Source organism: Anas acuta, chromosome 6 (assembly GCF_963932015.1).
Source record: "Anas acuta chromosome 6, bAnaAcu1.1, whole genome shotgun sequence".
NCBI classification, from domain to species: domain Eukaryota; kingdom Metazoa; phylum Chordata; class Aves; order Anseriformes; family Anatidae; genus Anas; species Anas acuta.
Window position 1 is genome coordinate 27299365 of NC_088984.1, and position 21583 is coordinate 27320947.

Below are 21583 nucleotides of genomic sequence, written 5' to 3' on the forward strand. Positions count from 1 at the left end.
TTCAAACTGCTTTTATAATAATTAAAACTCTTTGGCTGCTATATCTCAGCCATCTCCTGATAACCATGGCATCTACAGTAAATATTATTCATCTTTCCCTGATTAGAAAAATTAAACTACATATCCAGTGATTCCCTAGGAGGCACATGAAAGCTCGGTACAGCAAGTACCACCTCCCACCAGGAAGAGCAGGTGCTCAGCATAGCCTGGGTAGTCTTAGAGATGGGCTCCTCAGGCACCTGCCCTGCTGCCTCAGGAAGCAGCGAGAGGGGATTACCGTCTCAGTGCTACACCCATGCCTGTGCACACTTGTACCCCTCTACAGGAGAATTCTCCTGAGGCTGCAGTGTACTGAAAAAAAACAACTAGCCAGAACTGCAGACACCTGAGTGACTCTGCAGTACATATGCACTACAATTTTTTTCCCTTCACAAGTGCTCTGCTTTATATTAGTGCAGAGGCCGGACAAAGAGCAGCTCCTCTCCATCACTCAGTGTGTAGCCCCAAGTGCTTTTTACTGGGCAAACAGAAATCCCATAGGACAAACTGTTACTGTTCAGCTCTGGTGCTGAGTAACCTGAGGGACGGGGAGAGAAGTGAACCTTTTTCCTTGTCAACACAATGTACCTGCAGAGTTTGATTACAGGAAAAGCAGCTTTGCCCAGCATCACTGGCTGACAGATAGGTGTTGGCTTCACTCTGCAGGCCTGATACAGGTACATAGCTCATGTAAAACATTAACTCACGCTACCAAGCCTAGAAAAGTTCCAAGATGCTGAAATGCAATCTTATAATGGGACTGGTCAGGCAGTCATAATAATGCAGGTTGCTATCAGCCAGTAACACTAGTATGTGTATTAGCATCCTCACACTCCCTCAGTTTTATTAGGCAGACTGACAACACTATTAAAAATGCCAACACAAATGAGAAGATGCAAACTGCAAGAGGGTTTTAGCTTTAAATGTCAAACAAGGATGGATGCTACCGTTTTCAGACCTTTCTCTTCCAGAGGCTGTGAATTTACTGCTCAGAACTCAATTTTACCAGAGTCAGCTTCCCTTGAAGCTTTTGGCACCAGGAGTTCATTTCCTGCTATGTTTGTCTGGTATTTTACACAGGCTGGAATCTACCTGAACCAAACTGCAGAACTTTCGTGTTTTTGTGTGTGCAGAACTTTTGCTGGTTTTGTGTGTGAGCAGAGAAAACAGTTGGCATAAGTAAAAGGAAGAAGGGATGTTCAAAAGATTACCTCCTTTCTTTTTTCTTCACACAAACATGAAAAACACAAATAGGAAAACAGTAGGGAGACAGGAGAAGAAAAAAAATAAGAACTACTTGGGAGTGAACAGCTGCTTTGGTTATGACAGAAGACCCACGTTTAACTGCCAAGTGCTTTCAAAGAGCTTTTATTGCAACCAAGGGGATTTTTCTTTTCTTATCCACATGCTTTCAGGTGTTAAGTGCATTGTTTTTCAACACAGTATGATAAGACAACTCTACAGATTTCTATTGCTTCTGTTTTTTCATGTCCTGTCTTGCCAAAAGCACACAAGAGCCTCTCCATTTACAAAGCTTAATTGATGCAAGATACAACTCAGGTGTGCAGGACTTCACAAAACACTGCAGAGAAACATGCCTGATTACATTATATCACCATAAAAGTCCTTGTCCCTGTGTGCTGTGGTGCTTGTTTTGCCTGAGACAGATATGACAGACCCCAGCAACCCCAGCAGAGGGGAAAGAAAAAAGCAGTGGGAAGGCATGGGAAGTAGTGCAGTTTTTCAAACTCTTCATTTACTTTCCTTCCATTTAGTGAACCAACAGGTCCATCTTAGACTGTGCAAAATACACAAGTTTTTCAAGACTGGAGGTCTCTTTCAGCTCTGACTATCGAACACAGTGCATGCTTAATGCATTCACTTCCTGCAGGCCCTCTCTGGGATATGCTACAAGAGAGGGAGAGTCACCCACTGCAGCAGCTTCACTTTCAGACATCACTGCACTGCCTGAGAGCTACAGGGCTGCGTGTTTAGGAGAAACGCTGTTGCTTAGCTTCGTTTTGGGACATTGCTGCATGGTTTTATGTGGGCACATCAGTCAATTACAGGAGATGAAATGCTGATAAATTAAGTGACCTTCCTTTGAAAACGAGCCGAAAGGAAATTAATACTACCAAGATCACCTCGAGGAAGTGGGACAAGATATCTATCTGTCTTTGCCAAATCAGCACATTTAATCAATACACTGCTAAGGAATCAAGGCAGTTTCATTACCAATATTAAATGTGGCAGCCAGCACTAAATTGCTTTTTAGACCATACAGAAGAAATGAATATCAAACCTTATCTCTGAATGGCAAAAGGAGATATGAATGTAAAAGTGCAGGTAATACATGGTCTACCTCAGAAAAGCACTGCTCAGTTGACACGGGCATAGGGCAAGGACAAAGTAAAAGCACGCATATGCAGAATTGAACAGAAAAGGAAAAAAATATTTAAAAAAAAAAAAGAAAAGATTTCATAAAAGTAACAACAACTACTTGTTACTTTAGTCCTATACATGGATGGGACAGAGTTGAGGAGATCCAACTGATGATCTCAGCTCAGTTGCGACACTGCCACTGTGGTACATGATGTCCCCTTGACCTTCCCTCCCTGTCTCAGTTCCCACTCTAATAGGCGGGGATGCTGAACTGTTTTTCAAACTGAGCAATGGTGTTCCTTACTTAAATCCACCTCTCTCAGTGCTTTGGCAGAGAGACTGGCACAGAATTTGGTGTGTTCCCATGCCACCTCACAACTGTTCTGCCTGTCAACAAAAAGTGAAAATTAATTTCTCGCTGCAAGAGTTGCAGTAGGTTAGATTTTCAATTAAAGCTTAAGCTTAAAAGTCCCGTTTCATTTTTTCGCTCAGCTGCTTATATCTAAGACCACAGGAAACAGAGCATAGAGCATTTTTTATCCTGCAGGCTTAGAAACCAAAATAGTTTATTTTCTTGGCAGTATCACTGACACCTTGATATAAAGTCTCTTCATCTTACCGTCCACTTGCTCCATATGAGGGCTACCTGTAATGCTCTGGAGTAGCAAGCTTAGTCCTTAGCAAAACCATCCAAAGAAAGAACTCTTAAATATTTATTCCTAGCTTCTAGGAAATTCTAGGAAAGGGAGTCATTTTTTGTCTCCACATGTAGGAGGTTTGTAACTCTAAAAAAACTTGCATTTCATGGCTCAAGACTATCATTTTCCTGATGGCAGGCTCTGGCTACCTTTTAATAATCTCCTCTTCTGACAAATTTTCTTCCTCAAGAGAGCTGCTTTTCCTCTAATAGGGCACTTACCAGTTATTTTTTTCCTTTTCAAATAACCCATAATAATAATATTCGCAGACACAAAACATCAAACAGCTTCTGCTAACAGTGTCTGCTAGGTCTGAAGCTATAGTATGATCTGGTTTCCTTATGAGTTCATTGTTGCTTCAGCATATGCCCTCTGTGATGGCAAAACAACAATGCTACCATGTTTGTTGGCATAACACTTCAAGGCATGTAATCCGTTTCCACTATGTAGCAACCAGCCACTGAGGTAGCAGCAACAGCAGATCGCTGAAGTTTTACAAAACTGCTTGTGTGGCAAGTGAACAATGATAGAAATTTTACTCTATGTTATTTTTGACTATCTGGCCCAAACACATGCTGTAACAATTTCCTCGTGTTCTGGAAATGTTTGTGCCAAAAGATGGGACATACTGGCCTTTTGCAAGTAACATGTTTGGGTTATGCTGGTTTCCAATGGGCATTTTCACAATTTTAGCATTCGTCGCTACACGGCATCAATCCGTGGTCCCAACTGCTCATGAAACAATCATTGTTCAAGGGACAAATAATTGCAGAAGTTAGAAGTTTCAGTGTTCTATCCCTCTATCTCTATAACAACTAGATATGCAAGGATGGAAAAAATGCCACCAAAAGGAGGATTACAGCTGCTCCTGTGGAGAAGTGCCTTAGGTGTGGCTAAGGAAATTGGGATTAGAACATCCATCTTGTTGACAGCACATGGATTCATTAGGCCAGGCTCACTCTGGCAAGAGGGACACAGCAGACAGTATTAGCAGACAGTGCCATTAACCCTGTGTTTCTATCTAAGCAGCAATTCCACTCACTTGCTAGCAAACCGACCATCAGGGAGATTACCTTGTACTTGGAAGTATCCCAGTTATGAACCAGCCGTGCAGGGATGAGGAAGCTGTCATCCACATGGCAGGTACTGCAGTAATACCATCCACTGTAGCTGCACACCTTGGCCTTCCCATTGGACAAGCCTATGGGGCGCTGACAGCCTGGAGAAGGGAGAGGAAAAAAGACTGTGTTTGTACAATATGCCAGAGATGCACACTCAGGATACAATAGGAAAAGTAATTATTCCCTCATCTGAGGTCTTCTTAAACAAACAAACAAACAAAAAACAACAAATCTCCACAGTCATTCTCTTTTCTTAAAAATAGATAAACAAATATCTTTCTTCTTGGACTAGTGCTGAAAAAAAACATACACTAACTTGGGCATCTGAGACAAGGACAGTTCAGAAAGCAGTCACAGGGTACTTAGCACCTCTTAAGAAACAAAGGCAGAAAACCAGCTGTGAGAGGATGGGCATTTAAAAGCCACCAGCATCTGAGAAACATGACCTGAAGTCCGGGCAGATAATACCAGACCACACTCCATTTCCCCCCCAGCAGAACGGCCAGCACTCACAGCCTGGGGGAGCGCAAGCCAGCCCCTGCTGACAGCCAGACGGGATGCTGACTTGGCAGGTAGGACTTCACCACAGAGCTGGCACGGACATGGCAAAGCACAGCCAGATCGTGAATATTAACTGCGAGCAACAGTCACATTGACAAGTACTCCATGACCTCTAGTAGTGGGGCAGACCAGTCCTCTGCATTAACTAAGGAAGAAGAAATAATTAAGACCTTTTCTTCAGCTAACCACCTGTTTTCAGAAAACACATATAAAGCCACTGTATTTGACACTCTACCCTTTCTCTCCACTGTCTAAAATGGGCAAACAGGCTCAAATAATAAATATTGAAGTGGAGGGCTGGAAGACAGATGGCACAGTCACATTAAACTACCTGTTCAGGAAGCGAGGCTAAAAATGTTTGCGTAAGGCATAATGAGATGTCTGTGGTTGTTATTAACACCTCTTTCACACAGCACATGATGGTATTTCTGCTTTTCCTTCACTGCTCGTGTCCTCATGTGACATTTAGAGCTCTAGGCACAATTAGCACCAGAGCCTCTCTCTGGTACATGCTGTAGGCTGAGAGTTTCTGCTGAAGCTGGTTAGTAATGCTGATTAGCAGAATCCTTGCACATTACTTTTACAGTAAAAATACTGGTTAAAGTTTCACAAGCAGAAGTAAACTGACTGGCTGCTTTTGTCACTATACCTGATTTAACGGTTGGACTTTTGGACTTGGTGATCTTAGAGGTCTTTTCCAACCTAAATGATTCTATGATTTTGTTTATTCTAATTATGCAACTTGTCTTAGAGAAAAAGCATTTATTTATTTATTTTCCCCCATAGAAGTTATTATTATTTGGGGAGAGCTTGCATCTCCAATACTCTAGGCATAAATTGAACTCCTTATCCTCATTAGCTCATGCTACCATGTCCTCTCTGCTCTAATCAAAATCATTAGAATAACCTGACCAACACAATTAGTTCACTTCCTCCACTTCCACACTCCAGAGCCATTTGGCTACTGACTCTGCAATACACACTATCAAATAAACCAGTGTGGGACATGTCCTCTCTTTCTATCCACCTCCCTTTTTTTCCCCCTGAATTGAAGGTATGCAGTTTCTTATAAAATGCAAACATGAACAGAATTCGGTTGATGACATAAATACTTGAGCTAATATTTTCTTTTTTACCATTCATAAAATGAGAGTGTTAAGCATAAGCACATATCAAGTGATATTACTCAAGATACATAATGCAAAAATGTGATCTCATCTGAGCTAATTATTAAAGAGAAAAGCCAAATATTATGACTGTAGATTGTTGTCATTATAGAAATATTTTTGCGTACAGTACAGAGTGGCAGCACTTTTTGCAAGGCAGTATTTTTTAGGGCAGAAATGTGATGCAGATGTGCCTCTACATGGGTAAAGTCAAAACAAATAATTCAGCAATGTGTTACAAAACAAGATGACCTATGATTGTGGCTTGGGATCAGAATGTAGAAGCTAACAATCTCCTAGAGAGGCAGTTAATACCCGAAGCCTGTCAGTGTTCAAGAAGTGGACAGTACTCTCATTAATATGCTTTAACTTTTAGTTAGCCCTGAGGTGATCGGGCAGTTGGACCAAATGATCTTTGAAGGTCCCTTCCAGCTGAACTATTTGATTCTTTTCTAACAACTTTGTACTTCTCTCAGTGAAAAGCAAGCATTTTTCCTGTCCTTTCTTTTCTGTTCTGTACTTTTTAAAGAAATGCAATTTCCAGACTAGTCATTTGAAAGAATTCCTGTGCAGTCCTGCTCCACAATGCTGTTATGCATAAAGTCAGCAGGCACGCCTGGTAGTAAGCTCAGTATCAGTACTCCATAGTGCATATAGAACTTTTCTTTTTATTTTTAAAATGCCTTAGTACATCAAGGCGAAGGTTTTGAACAGCTGAACAGACATGAAAAAAACAGTCCGGCTCATCTAACAAGATATTTGTCTATTAGCTCTGGAAGATGCTTGCAGAAGGTACTCACACTGTTGCTATGGAGCCCATGTTTTTAAGAGCGCAACAGAGGTAAATCCTGCTCCTCTGGAAGGGAAGCAGAAAAATATGAGCCCTCCTCTGCTCATGGAGCAAGATGAAGGAATATATAAAAGAGAGCATTCCTTGCCCTTTTGAAAGCTAAATAGGATCAAGCCCTCAGAAAGGATAATGTTTGTGTTAGCACTATCTCGGTACAGCATGCTCTTCTGTGCCAGCATGGCTGAAAGAAGTGGCGAGGGATCTAAATCCTTCTCTTCACAAGATGCCTCTGAATTTGGTATCACAGAAAAGCAATGTAGCGTCAGTTTTGATGCCTCAACTGACTCCAGTTGTAGTGTTCATTACATACAGCAATCCCGTCACACTGGATGAACGGAGGCTGCTAAATGACATGCGGAGTTTTTTTAGTTCAATGTGTTTGGGCCAGCTGATGCAGTACAAGTGGTAAAGCTGGGGATGAATGTGACTGATGTCTCCTAACTCAATGCCATTAAAACCTTTACAAACATTCCTCACTAGCCAATGCCTACCTTTCCGGGGGGCGAGGATGACAATGGGACGGGACACCCCATTCACCTAACCGCTAGTGCACTCCCTGCCACTGCACAAGCTGCTGGTTCGTCTTAGCACCCTCGCTCCCCTCAGTTAGACTGATGGCAACAATATGCTAGCTCCAATTTCTTAGCTTTGAGTTGTCACCATCCTAAATTAAAATGTTTGTAGCTGAGAAGGCCCCATTGTAAGGCCCAGTACCCTGCCATCTCCTAGAGCCAGAAACTTGTTCCAGTCTATGACGAGAGCTTCCTCCGGTCATGACTGACAAAGCGCAGAAGTGCTGGGGGCCTCCCCTCCTCCTCCTGCCCACAGAGGGCTACATGCAGCACATAACCACTGAAGGTCTCTGAGGTGAGGAGGGTCTCAGTAGGCAAGCATGGCTTTATATAGAGGAGGAAGTGGAGGAAGTTTCCACTCAAGCAGCATGCATTGCTTTCTCCCTTATTCCAGTACTTCTCTGAGACCATGCTTCTGTTTCTCAGAAATGCATTTTTACACAGAGTATGTCCCTCTGTATGAAGGATGGTGCTTCATATCCTCGAGTAAACCATATTCTGCAAAGCTGCATAACAATTGTAAAGTACGGGTATTTTAGATGGGAATGTGGCACAGGTGCCTACATTTTCCCTTAACTTAGAAGCACTGCTGTTGGAAAATCACCATCCTTTCCATCCCTATCTGTTGTGATTCATAATGATGGCTATTTCTACAATTCTTTCAAATCAAGTTATCAAAGCACTGATTTTCTTTGATGTTATGCAGTTCAAAGTGATGTAGTGTGACAAACATATTTCCATGGCATAGACCACTTATGCTACTTTGTGTTTTTTTTTTAAGATGGGTAAAAAATGAGCAAGAAGAGAAAAAGAGGAGGAGGAAGGAATAGCACATGCTTTAACATCCTTGAAAATCCTGCACCTGGCCATTCAGGTACATAAACTTGCCATCACGTTTACCAGAAGCAAAACTAGTACAGATTCCTGGCTTTAAACTCTTTAGCATCTTCCCTGCAAGGCAGTCAGATATAGCCAACCACCTCAGAGATCAGTAACACAACTCAGCTTTTCTTGGGGGGAAGGGACCATTTTGTGTTTGTAGAAAAAACACTTGCCTGTAACTAGACAAAGCAGCTTCCACAGGATGGGGGAAAAAGCAACACTACTTTCACCAATCTTCTCTCACCTATTCCTAATGCTCATACAGATTATTATCCACATAACATCTGTACAGAGGTCTGGCAAACCCCAAGCCTAGAGTGAGAAGAATACTCTAAAATTTACTATTACCCCAAAATCATCCCTACCTTAAGGATGTTATAGAGCAAGCTACAGATGGAAGAAGCGTGGCTGTCGGTATACTGTTAGCAAAGTGAGGGAAGGAATAATCCCAAACCTTTCATCACAGAAAATATAACAAAACAGCACTAGAATCAAGCAGAGAAAAGAGGGGTTAGAAAAAATAGCAGCAAGAAAGTGCTGCTGGGCACAGATGAAATCTCTCTCAACGATACATCTGTGAGCAGAGCAGGAGTATCAACACCAAGAGGCTCATCTCCAAATATTAAGACTTTAGGAAGAAAGAATTACAGGAAGACAAGCTAAAATATGTATATATATATATATATATATATATATATATATATATATATACACACACCACTTCTGCCACTTTCAGGGTGATGCAGAACTCTTACGGTCACGGCTGACGCAGAAAACTTCTTTATCCACATATCTTTTCCTTTATCTGTCTAGCAGGAAAATACTGGAGCAAGCTACAGACTGAAACAGAGAATGTGGAAGACCAAACTAGAATTAAGTACACAACTGTTTTCCTTATTCAATAAAGTTCCTTGCTTGGTATCAGGAAAAAGCAACTCCCTCATGATTGTGTACCATAATTAAATCTGTGACAGATTAGCTTAGAAGCTAATTCATTTAGAAACAACATACAATATGAAGAAAAGAAAATCACCCACGGACTTCAAAAGGCTTTCAGCTTGATTAAGCCATAGAGCAGACTAAGCAGAAGGTGCACAGCAACAAATTTTCTAAGTGTTAGAACAGACATACAACATTGCTGCTTTGCACAAACAGAAAGAGAAGGTGAGAATTATACTTTAGTTGCTGGCCTCATGTTTCTGTGCATCTGCCCTAATTCACTCCACCATGGGAACACTCAAAATCACAAGAAAGACAGAGATACAATCTTAGCTCCCCCTGTGCCTACCCAGGTTTGAATTTGCATCTACACTTTGTCCTTTTCAGAGCATTATTTTTTTTCTCACAGCAATTCTATTTCTAAAGAGATAATCAAAACTCCTAAACCTCTAAGCAAACTCTGATCTTCTATTCACCTTGCCTACTATTGTCTGATCTTACTGACTTTCTCAAAAAAAGCTGAAAGATTAAAGGCAGAAATTTTTCCCTGCTGAAGCCATGTGGGTTTGACCCTTATCCAGTTACAATTACCTAAGCAGAGTATAAATCCCACGTTATTTACTTCAGCACTATACAAACTCTGCTTTAATTATAATCCATATCAGCTTCTCCAGAAATAAGAATGGGTTCATTAGTCCCCAGTTCCCAAATTTTATTTTTTTTTAAATAGATAGACTCCAAAGGCCTCCTGAGTCTATGGAAACCCTGACCATTAGTTGGAGCTTAAAACTAAGCCCTAAATTAACAGGCTTCCCAGCTTTATCAGCGCCACTTAAAGATATAATGCATAGCTCCGTTCCCCACAATCTCCAAGACAGATGGGATGGATCAGCCTCTAGGCACTGAGACCTTCTTCCCAGCAGTGACAACTGGTTTAGGTAGTCATGCGATATTTAGACTGCTAGGGTTAGGTGTAGTAAACAACATCCTTTACGTCAGTCATGTTGAACACACAGGTCTGTGACCCTCTCCAAGAAGATGAGCAATCAAAGAAACAACCACTGGAGGAAAAAAGCCAGGTGACAGCACGCACAGGTGCACACCCAACATTCCGTACCTATCATCCTTATGCACTGCAGAAGACAGCATACAATCACACTGCAGGTTACACAGCTGAATTCCCCCTTCCCAACAAAACTAATAGTAATTAAGCCCTCCAATAAAACAGAAAAAAAAAAAAAAAAACAACCATGAATGTCAAAGCCTAAGCTCGGACTTTGCAGTATGCAAGTCAAGATTAAGACTTCAACAAACCACGACCCAAAATACCAGCTGTGTTTCTAGTGGCTGCAATGAAACTTCACTTTTAGAAACTGGCTTTTTATTTGCTTGGATCTCCCCACTTGAATCTCAAGAGAATACAGGTTTTTTCACCTTTAGCATCAAATGCTAAGGAGGGCCAAGATGCCATTTTTCCCAAATAACTTGTTCTGAGAGAATTTGAAGCAGTGATAAAGACATGCTTCACACACAGCTGTGGCTTGTGACTCCTTTAACAGATGCCCAGTTTGCATTCTCCCTGGTGCTTTGAAAAATGTCTTTCTTGTCATTCTGAGGATCACAGCACTGACGAAGAATAGCACACACCTCAAGTAATTTGGCTTCTTTCCCCGTGTCCCTACAGGATTATTCTCCGCAATATGTGGTGCTTTGCTGAGATTCTGATGCACGCCCTGACAGAAGGGGATCGGAGTACCCGTGGAGTGACTTAGTGGCAGGAGCTGGTCATTCACCAGCTCTTTAGTCAGGGATGACTCAACACACTCTCTGGGCCAGCTCTTGAAGCCTGTCAGCTAGGAGTAAGCTGATGATTTGAGGGTAATTAATAATGGTATTCCTAATCCTACAACTCATCACACTCATGCTTTGTTTTCAATGCTGAAAAAGCAGACGAGAATACAGCAAAGAGCAGGCTAGCCATTTGTGTGATCAGAGCTGGTGCCAGTGTCCACAGCTGCTGCCAGGTCATTTAGCAAAAAGAGTCTCTACTTAACTCAGTTTTCATTCCTGCTCTGCAGTTAGTTTGAATACCACTTAACCCTGCACTGTTCACTCATTTACTTGCACTGAAGTTGGTTTTGCAGAGCTCCATTTACTTGATACAGTGACTATTAACAAACCTAGAAATCATCAGCCCTGTTTCTGTTCAAATACACAGCTGCTTTTGTACCTCCTTTTAGCATGAGCAGTAGCTGTGAATTGAGTGTGGCTACATACTCTTCACCAATGTTAGCTGAATTTCTTCTTGGTTGCACATCACTACCACAGCACTACCTTGAGCACACGCAGCACGGCTCAGACTGATGCAGCTCAGGTACATGCCAGAGTGTGACAGTGCAGAAGGCCATACACAGAACCTGGAACCCTCCCAGCAGCTGGCCTCTGGTTTATTCTCTCTCTACCTTCTTTTACATTCCTTCTGATCTCATGAACATGTAATAGTTTTGCCAATAATACACTGCTTTGGCATGTGAGCTGCCTTGATTGATTTTAAAGCTGCTAACCCAACAAATGAGGTCTCTTGTGACATGATCCATATGGAACCTCTGGGATCTCCAGAGAAGAATTTGCAGAGTTTGGACCTTTCAGGGCTGAAAACACTGCCACTTGTCCGGATGTAGCTTCTACCATCCTGACACGGATGAGACTTAGACATTCAGACTTCCTGTTTTTGATATTCTCTTGTTTCAGCTTTACACTAACACATTCATCAAGACATACAGGTGGACTGCTTTCACAGGACAAATGGACCAAAAAAAAAAGTCAAAAGTTCCTTGGGGGCAGTGGAATTAATACTTAGCACCCACAAGCCTGGAGGAAACAAGGCACAGCAAAGGAGAAACACAGAGCTTATGCTAAGAGTAGGTAAATGCTCACGTACAAAAGAACTGAGCTCGTTCTCCTAGCACTATGGGTAACAGTAAAATAAAAACCCACATATTTTATGTTGGAAACAAACAAACACCACCAACAACTTGCTGAAAACCTGCAGAGTTGTTCACGGACAGATTAGATTTATAGGGTCACCTACCCCAATACTTGGAGTACCCTTTCAACTTTCCAGGACAAATACACATGTTTATCAGCCAAACCCCTGTTCCAGCTTTTCTGCCTGCAGGGCTGAGGCAAAGAAGTTAGTACAACACCAGTAGAGGACTGCAAAGTGTATGTAAGGGTGCAGGACCAGCACTAAACTGGCCAGGTACTCATCTAACCTGTCCTCGTAGGCAGCACCAGGCCAACTTCAAGCCAAGGTGCCAGGAAGGAGGTGAAGGACCTAACTGCTACAGGCTGAGACAAAAGCTAAATGTTTTCACTGCCATTTCCCCACAGGCAAGCCATTTTAAAACTGCACTGAAGAGCTCACTTACCTTACCCTCTGAAAATTAAATGGCTTCTGTGATCATAACTGATCAACAATAAGAGATCTAATCAACTCAAACAAGCAAGAGACACCATGCATCGTCTTCTGATCCCTGCCCAAATGAGCTGTCACATGATCAAAGGCACTGTGGACCAACAACTTCATGTTCTGAAACACAAAGGGTCCACTGTAAATGAGGTACTCCCTGCTACACAAATTCAAGTCACCCTTGCCTAGAAACATTCTTCCCACCCCTTCTAACAAGTCAGTGGCCTTGTTTAGACAGTGTATTTTCCAAACACTACTTTAGCCATAGACAAGGGTTTCTTTTTGCTCAGCTGGTTTTGGCGTAACTATGAAGAAAATCAGAGTTTAGAAAACACCACTGTTAGCAGTTGCAGTCTTACTTCTGAATCAATAGGAACAGGCCCTGGAAGTGACATAGAAGACCGGAAGACTGTGGTCTAAACTAAAGCTATTTAAATAATAAAACCTTTACAATACAAAACACATTCTTAGGGGACATTACAAAGTCTCAAGGCAAAGAACAGCTAAAGACTTGGAACAAAGAGATCAACTGAAATGAAAACAAGCACAATGTACTTGCAGCACTTCGAAAGCACAATCCTAAAAGCCCTGGACAGGTGAGGACAATTGTTATTTGGAACTAAACAAGTGCAGAGAGTGCTGACAGCTTTCCAAAGGACCTTCTGGTATTTTATTATTGTGCTATGTTTGCTAAGATTTGTCCCCTACTATATCTAATCTAGCAACTTGCTGCTATCTAATAGGTGCTGTGTGTGATGATGGTTCACAAGGCATCTGCTAAATTCAAGAAAGAAGCACCCTTACTTTTCAACTACTTTTTTTCTGGGGGAAGTTGAACTAAGCCAACACTGCATCTGACTATTTTTTTTTAATCACACTTGCTGGCTTGCAAACTACTAGGAAAATACTTTATTTGTATTAAGAAAAACAAAACCAAAAGAAGTTTAATTTTACCCTACTAGGAGCTGGTTTTAGACCACAAGAGTGAGCAAGAGTAGACACTGCACGATCTGGCATGATAATGTTATGTTGCACTGAGCTCTCCCCATCTACTCACAGGATCACAGCACTAGAGGCAGAGCGACTCCTTGAAAGCCAACAGCTTTCCACCTGCTGCTCAGTCTGACAGGGCTGCAAGCTCAGGAAATAGCCCATTTACTAACCTTGGCTTCTCTGCTCCTGGTATTCAGTTCAGCCAGCCAAGTCAGCGGTGCCATAATAGCAGTATTTATCCTTTTGGCAAGTGAGGAGACAGAGAGAAAGCAGGGAAAAAAAGACAGAAGGCACCCCAGAACAGGAGTGAGGAAAGCCACATAGAGAGACAAAAGAGTGTAGAGCACATTTCGCAGAAGGCAGGACTCCCGCATCCATTAGGACTTGCTGTCAAAGCAACAGGCATTCCTGGCAGACGCAACTGACCACTGAAAAAATGTTTGTTTGTTTTAATAAAGAACAGAGAGGGAAAAAATAAAAGGTGAAAAAGAGGAGAGACCTTAAAAGAACAGGAGCTATGCAAAAACAAACAAACAAACAAAAAAACAGGAGGCAGGGATAGATGCTGTTTGTCTTCCTCATCTATAGAAAAGTGAAGGCACAAGACAAGGGAGAAGCAATAGCACAGGCTGCTGGGGAAGTCTGCTCCTGACAGACCTTCAGAGAAGTTCCTCTGGGACAGACAGCTGCCCTTCCCCGGGAGCCCGTAGGTAGCCCAACAGGGAGACAGCTGCCACTGAGTACCTGCCACCTCTGCCTGCAAGATGCTGCACCTGCCAAACACATGTTTTGATGGAATCTCACCCCAAATTTGTAATGTGAAGTTTGGGGATTTCTCTTGATTCCGGTTGAAATAAAGGAATAAAAAGTAAACCCAAACAAGAGATCATCCTAACAAGATGTGTCTCATTAGCTACATTACTAAAAACCAAATCATAAAGCCTAATATTTACAAGCTTGAACGTAGAACCAACTTTGACTTCATGCCCATTTGAGGACATGAGTTAGGTCCCTCTAAAGTCTCACCTGAGCACATCAGTGCTCATAAATGTCCCTGTTGCTCAGAGCCCCTAACACTTCCCACGGGAACACTGGTAATACTCCACACAACAGCCTCAAAGCAAGATCAAGCCTGCAGTTTTGTGACCATATGAAGTACAGAGGGGGCTGCCATTCCGGTGCCAGCAGTTTCTAGCTAACTCAACTTTCCAAAACGTATTGCTGTTCAATGCCAAAAATATGAACAATCGCAGCAAAGGTAAAAGAGCCTATAAAAACACGTCTCAACGTCTCACCGCTGTTAATCAGTAGCCTGGTAGTTCATTTTCTGATATTATGAGGAATAATGTCCTGCCTTCCACAGTTAAGAGAAAATTAAAATATACAGAAAGGCTTTTGTATCTGCTGACCAAGCAAAAGACAACTTTTTCTCAGGCTACCCCGCTGACTCGTGTATCAACAGTTTGTCCCCCTGCCCCATGACTACATCTGACACCACCGCCCTGGCTTATATCACGAGTTGAAAAGTGCTAGTCAGACTCCAAGATAAACTTGTCAATAGTGAGGTGCAGACATTCTTCCCTACCTGCTTGTGAGTGTCAGCTGTTTGTCGGGGAGCAGTCCCTTGAAAAGGTTTTACTAAAGGAGAAAGGGAAAGGGGGATGCAGAGGGCAATTCAAACAGAAAAGAGAAAAAAAAAAAACGCAGAGGGGAACCCCACAAAAACTGCAAAGAGGAGAGAAAAAAAAAGAAAAAAACAACACCCTGTCCCCATCAGGTCCTCCCAACAACCTTCTTTATCAGAGGTTCATTGTCAATCAATTAGCCAAGGCAGCAGGGGTCTGTAGGAAGGGGGGTAGCTTGAGAGACAATGGTCTGCCCTGTTGTATTACTATTTAATCACTTTTCCTAAATAAATAAAGCAGCCCTGAGGCGCTGTCATGTCAAGGGAATTTATAACAAAAAACCCTTCATTTTTCATTGGTCATTACTTTTCCTTCCCTCCCACCCCTGCAGGACTAGAGAGGGTTATTACTGTAGCCTTAAGTTCCATCTTTGTGTTGCTTGCCTTTGATTCCCACTCGGACCTTGCCACTTTCTGGCACTAATTTGTCAGGCCGAACAAAGGAGGGATTTGTACCTCCTGTAAGGTCTCAATTAGGAAAGGCTTCTGCTGTATTATGTGCCATTGGGACAGGACACAAAGACGGTAATTACAGGAATTTGCACTAAATGGCTGAAGAATTCACAGCAAAACTTTTCTTCCTCCCCCCTCCTCATCCTTTTCCAAGCTTACCCCTCCCAGTAGCCCTGGGGAAAACTGCTCTCAATGCCTGCAAGATGTAATTACCAACAGCAGGCCCCTTAGGTTAAACAGCAGCCCACGCAGGGGAACAGCACAAACTGCCTGCAGGGAGCAAGGTACAAGCACAGAGCCTCAGCTTGCTGGTGTGCCTCCAACGTCTCCTCAGCACAAGCTCTTCTGAACCAGACAAGACTTCCCAGTTTCTCCCAGTTATAATTACAAGTATTCATTTCTTTGTGCTGTGGTAACAGCTAGAAGTTCCAGCTGACACTTAAAGACCAACTCTGAGGGTCTCTGGGCACACAGCAAAGGCATGCTCCCAAAATGCTGTGTATCCCGAGCCTCTGGTACAGGTAGTCCCACTGGCCTGCTTCTCACAGACTCAGCACAATGTATATTTTTCTGAACAAGCACTTTTGTTCGGTTCTGCAGACTAAAAGGAGCCCACACGAGCATTGGGAATGCCTAATGTATGTCAGGAAAAGACTCCATGCAACCCTGGCCTAGTCAGAGCACTTTATTTTTGTGGGGAACTCAAGTGTTCCATATTTGGGAGTGAAAATCCACTTTTTTCTACAGAAAAGTCTCCTCCTCTACCATATAAAGCAACACTAAAACCTATTTCACATTATAAACACAAACTGTGTTGTCATCCTGGGACCTGATCCTGTTGGAAATCATCCCTGGATCACTGGAAATGTCCATCTGAAACTCTCCTGAGCCTCAGTCAGAAGATGAAACAAAATGACAAAATCTTCCTCTACTGAGCTTTGAATGAACAGAAACAAGAAGAAAGGGGTAAAGTTTGAATATAATCTCGGAGACTGTCTTAAAAAGGAGCTGTTAATTCTGCAGTCTTCTTGGCTTTCACAAGGCCTGTCTGCTGGGTAACACAACAGGTTGGATCCATCCCAGGGATGCTTATTTGTCCCAGAACGCCCCTGCAGCTTTCATTCTCACAACTGTCTCTAAAAGGTAAAACATCTCTGTTGTCTCTATTTTAGAGGTAGTAGATTTTTTTTAAGCTCTTAGGTACCCAGTGGAGTTCAGTTATTCTAGTACCTGGGCACCTTTAGTTTCAGCAGGAGTTTGGCACATAGAACAAGGAAAACAAGACATGAAGTCAGAGAGAGAGTTTGTAGCCAAGAACAGAATTAAAATCAGACAGAAGCCCCAAAGACATGACCAAACTGGTAACTGCAGTGAGGCCTACTGGTAACTGCAGTGAGGCCTACCTTCACCATGCTCCTGCTACCAAAGAAGTAGCATACACTGTGGAGTGCTAAGCAGGAGGCACATATGCAGGTGACCACTATGGAGCTGCAAAACCAGATACACCCATAGCCAGCTCTGAGGGCACCTCCATGTTTCTGTGCCTCAGGTCTCCCTTGGCAGGGATTCAGGCCGGCCAGCTGGCCCGGGGCCTGCACAGACCCCCACCCAGAGTCATGTGTGGTTCCAGACCAACAGGAGACCCCCACATCACACAGCTCCCCACCCTGGGGCAAATGCAGCACCTTAGCAGCTTCCCTAACAAAAGAGGAAAACCCTCCTGAAAAGCTGTTTTCTGATGCAGCTGGCAGTATAACTAAACTTAGTCACAGAGCTCAATTTTGGCACAAGGTTCTCAAATTTGCTCCGCAAAGGTGCCTTTACTAAAGTAAAAGGACAATGAACTGCATTCACATGAGTTCCCTCTCTTTCCCTTTCACTCCCAAACAGGATAAAATCATGCTCTTGCCTAGGACTAGAGTCAGCATTCAGATGATCTGAGATTTACAATTAGATGAAGAGGCTTAAGGTCATGTTTTCAACTTTGCTTCAGGAGAAGAACGGAGCAGGTAAGTTCATGCCTGAACCCCAGAGTATGTGTCTATAGAACGTGTTGCTAAAAGATATGGTATGTCAGGGAAAGCACAAGCATTGCTTGGAGAAGTGTCCCCAAAAGGTTCAGAACTGAAATGGAGTTCCAAAAACAAATTGAAGGAGACACAGTAATAAAAAGAAACACAACTGCTTGATGCTGGACACGTGTTCTATCCAGAATTCTGACCCCTTTAATTCTGGACCACCTTTCCAGACTCCTGAAGCAAGAAAACAGCTCAACGGCCCTGTAAAGAAGCCCTGGCCCACCTATGTATGTCATGCGTGCATGGTCTAACACTTCAGAACTCATCAAATGCTGGTGAATCCCTGTATATCTTAGAGGTTTTTCTCCACATTTTAGAGAGCAAAGAAACATTAACACAACAAAGTGTCTATGGCTGCAGTAAGAGGCAGGAGCAGCTGTATGCTGCTAAAACAAATACAAGCTCTATCAATTGACTTTTTTTTCCCCTGCAGAAGGTGAGTGGGTGCAGATGCTGCAGTCTGGTTGCTTACCTGCACACTTGAAGCTCTGAACTGTGAGCCCTCTCTCTAGAGACAGCGTGGTCAGGATGCTCAGGAAGCTGGTGGTCACAGACTGGCGCTTACTCTTTCTAAAGTCATTTCCAAAGGGCCGACCTCCAGGTTTGTTCCGAAGCGTGACCTGCAGGTTCTGACCTAAACTTCTAGTGGCATTGGCTGCTGCTTTCAGTGCCTCCATCCACTCCAAGGCCCTCTGACGGGTCTCTGCTCGCAGGCGGAGGACATCTTGAGGAAAAATGACCTGAAAGCAAGAGTCACAGCCATCCTGAGTATCTGTCTGGACCGATAGGCACACATCGATATTGTAGCTCAGCAGAGGATCTTCATCAAGCCTACCCGGTTGGAATGCCATGAGATAAGACCTGTTCAAGACAAAAGTAAATGCCTTCCAGTTATTCTGGACGGTTAACCTGTAAAGAGTCCCTGATTTGAGAACATTTTGGTACTCTTTATTATTTTCAGTCAAATTCATGGACAGCAAAAGTTCCATGGGCTTCTCTACCAATCCATTTGTTTGAGGAAGGTCACTGCTATTGTCAGGCTTTGGCACATTCTCCAGTTTCTCCTGCTGTCTTGTGAAAGTAGACACAGACGCACGCACCGCTTCCCAGAGTTTCCGTCCCCAGTCCAAAGCCTCCCATGGGGACTCTGCCTTCAGCTGTAGCTGAGAGCTGTCTGACAGGGCAGCATCCACCACCTTGGCTTCAATGCTACCAGTAACAGTGACCCTTTGAAAATGCATGAGCGGATACATGGTGGGAAAAGTCTGGTTGCCACTGCTGTCCAGGCAATACAGGTACAGCTTGTACGGGGAGAGCTCAGCATAGCAGCTTTGCCAGTAGCTGTCATTGTTTCTTCTAATTTCTAAGTATCCCTTCTTCAGAATATTTGGAAACGTTGTCTTGTGTTCTGGAGGAAACAGAAATAGAACATTACCATTAATTCTTTCATTTCACTTTGCTTACACATCTCTCCTGTTATGAACATATTCTGAGACTAAGATCATGGAAATAGCCTTAACTCAGTAGCCTGTAATTATCAAACACAAGCACTGACTACCGAAAATACAGCATTTCCTTCCCCAGAGATGCTAAAACACTTTACAGAAAGGGGATGGGGAAACAGTGACAGACACCAAGTAATTTTCCATGTCCGGCAGGGGGCAGCCCCGGCCTCACCTCATGGCCTCACCGGGCACTCCGCACCCAGCCTCACACCAGAGACAGCCATGGACAGTGATTTTTTGGGGGCTTTTTGGCGTGACCTGGGACCAGGATGTTTTGTGTTGCTCTTTTTACCAGAAAGGAGTTATGTTGATTTATGAGAATCAGGCTTGGGGCAAGAAGTTGTGACCAAAACTGAAAAATAATAGGCTGTCCAGGCTCAAAGCCACATATATAAATGTCTTGGTACTGCTGATGTTTGGATCGGACCCTTTCAAAAATCCTGGCCCAAGGCAAAGTCAAGGGGAGCTTGCTTTATCCTGAGAAAACCAGCCAGCATGGGCACCAAAGGAATACAAATTTAGGAGTTATCTAAAGCATTGCTGAGTTTTAAAACAGGTTTCAGTGCAAAATTTGTTCCAATCTGACACACCCTGCTTCAGCCACTGTCAACACTTGTGAGCATCGTTACTTGATGGTCTATGCAAGTTTTGTTGGTTCCTGTACAAATGCAGCAGAGTTCACTGTTACATTCTAATGCCAACATTTGGCATCCTGAAGCAACACAGGGAACAAACTCTTGCTCTATTTGGCTTGTACTTCACCTTTCCAGTAACCTATGATGGGTCTTGGCTTTCAGTGGCAGAATTAAGAGACAGATGATGAGGTTTCTGCCTCCGGTTGCCCATCTCCCTTGGAGGTTTCTGTTCCCAAAGCAGGAGCAAGGAAACCACTTGGGAACAGCTGCCTGGCACAATTAGGCCAAAAAAATACCCAGCATCAATTGACCTTAATGCAAAGTGTTAGGAACCACAGTGAGAAGGAGCTCCTTCACTAGCAGTTTGTACCCTCAGGCTGTGAGCTTTCAAAGAGTGATGGGGCAGGCAGCTGGAGGCAGAAAAAATTTTCAACATCTCAGCTTAACCACTTACCACTCAAGTTAACAGCCCACACTCCAACAAGTTTTAAACGTGATCACCTGAGAGTATGCCTAGTATGTCTTCAATGCAGAGCTCAGACAGCAGAAGCACCTGGGTTTGACAGAGGCCAAGATAATCCTGTATATAAAGTACTGCATCCCCACTGTTCTGGGTTTCCCAGGATGGCTGGCAAAACAAGTTCTCAGTAAAGACCAACTTTAAATGTTTATAAGGATTCAGTAAAAAAGCTTCAACCTTAATGAATATCCATGAGAATTAATTGGCTTAATATACTTAATGTGAGTATGCAAACCTAAGACAGTTAAAAATGAGGGAAGGATGCTACCTCCTATCTACACTAACAAAATAGGACACGCTTAGGTTTTGCTTTGCCAGCTCAGCCTCAGCTTCCCCTCGTAACCCACATACTCTGAATGGAGATGGCGTTTAACACCGTGTTCAAAGCACTCTACACTTTACCTGGAAAGATTTTCTGCATATATGATAGAAGTCATAACAATTTTTAAAAAATCATTACTTTGGCACTGTCTGAAATGGTAGAAAACAATATAACTGTATCTTGCAGACATATGCTACTGGAGAATATTTCAGTTAAATATGAAAACTGAAAACCCAATCTAAAACTTAAAATGGTAGAGAAAAAGCACACTTTCATAACCCCAAATGGATACACGCGTGCACGCACACACACTAAAAGAGAACCAATTTAGTTCACCATACATCTCTGGCCCTGACATTCATTAGTATTTCTGCGCTAACTCAAAAGCCATTAATTTCTCTGAAACCCACACTAATCCCTTTGTAGTGCAGATAATGGGCAGCCATTCTAGAGTCATCTTCCCTTTCTATTAATCCAATCAGGGAAGCAGCGCTTCTGCTTCTGCAGCTCCAACTGCAATCTCTCTCGCTTCCATCAAGTACAGATGACAGTTCAAGCTTCTCTGTAATAAGACAAATCGTAACCTTCCCCCAGCCACCCCTCCTTCATCTGCACACAGGTTTGCTTGTCTTTTGTTGAGTTACAGAAAGGCTATCTCTCCCTGCCTTTCACAGAGGCACTCCCTCTCCCTCCTTCATCCCACTCTTTCCC

General features: G+C 43.0%; 1 protein-coding gene across 4 annotated transcripts in view; it reads right to left on the bottom strand.

Annotated features, from left to right (window-relative positions):
* Positions 1-21583, bottom strand: part of PLEKHM3 (pleckstrin homology domain containing M3) — a 94155-nt gene that overhangs the window by 50860 nt on the left and 21712 nt on the right. For all 4 annotated transcript variants that reach the window (XM_068685981.1, XM_068685982.1, XM_068685984.1 and 1 more), the window contains 2 exons: positions 18363-19298; positions 4193-4338 (listed from right to left, as the gene is read on the bottom strand). In XM_068685981.1, coding sequence (XP_068542082.1) covers positions 4193-4338; positions 18363-19298 — 1082 coding nt within the window. The remainder of the gene's footprint in view (positions 1-4192; positions 4339-18362; positions 19299-21583) is intronic.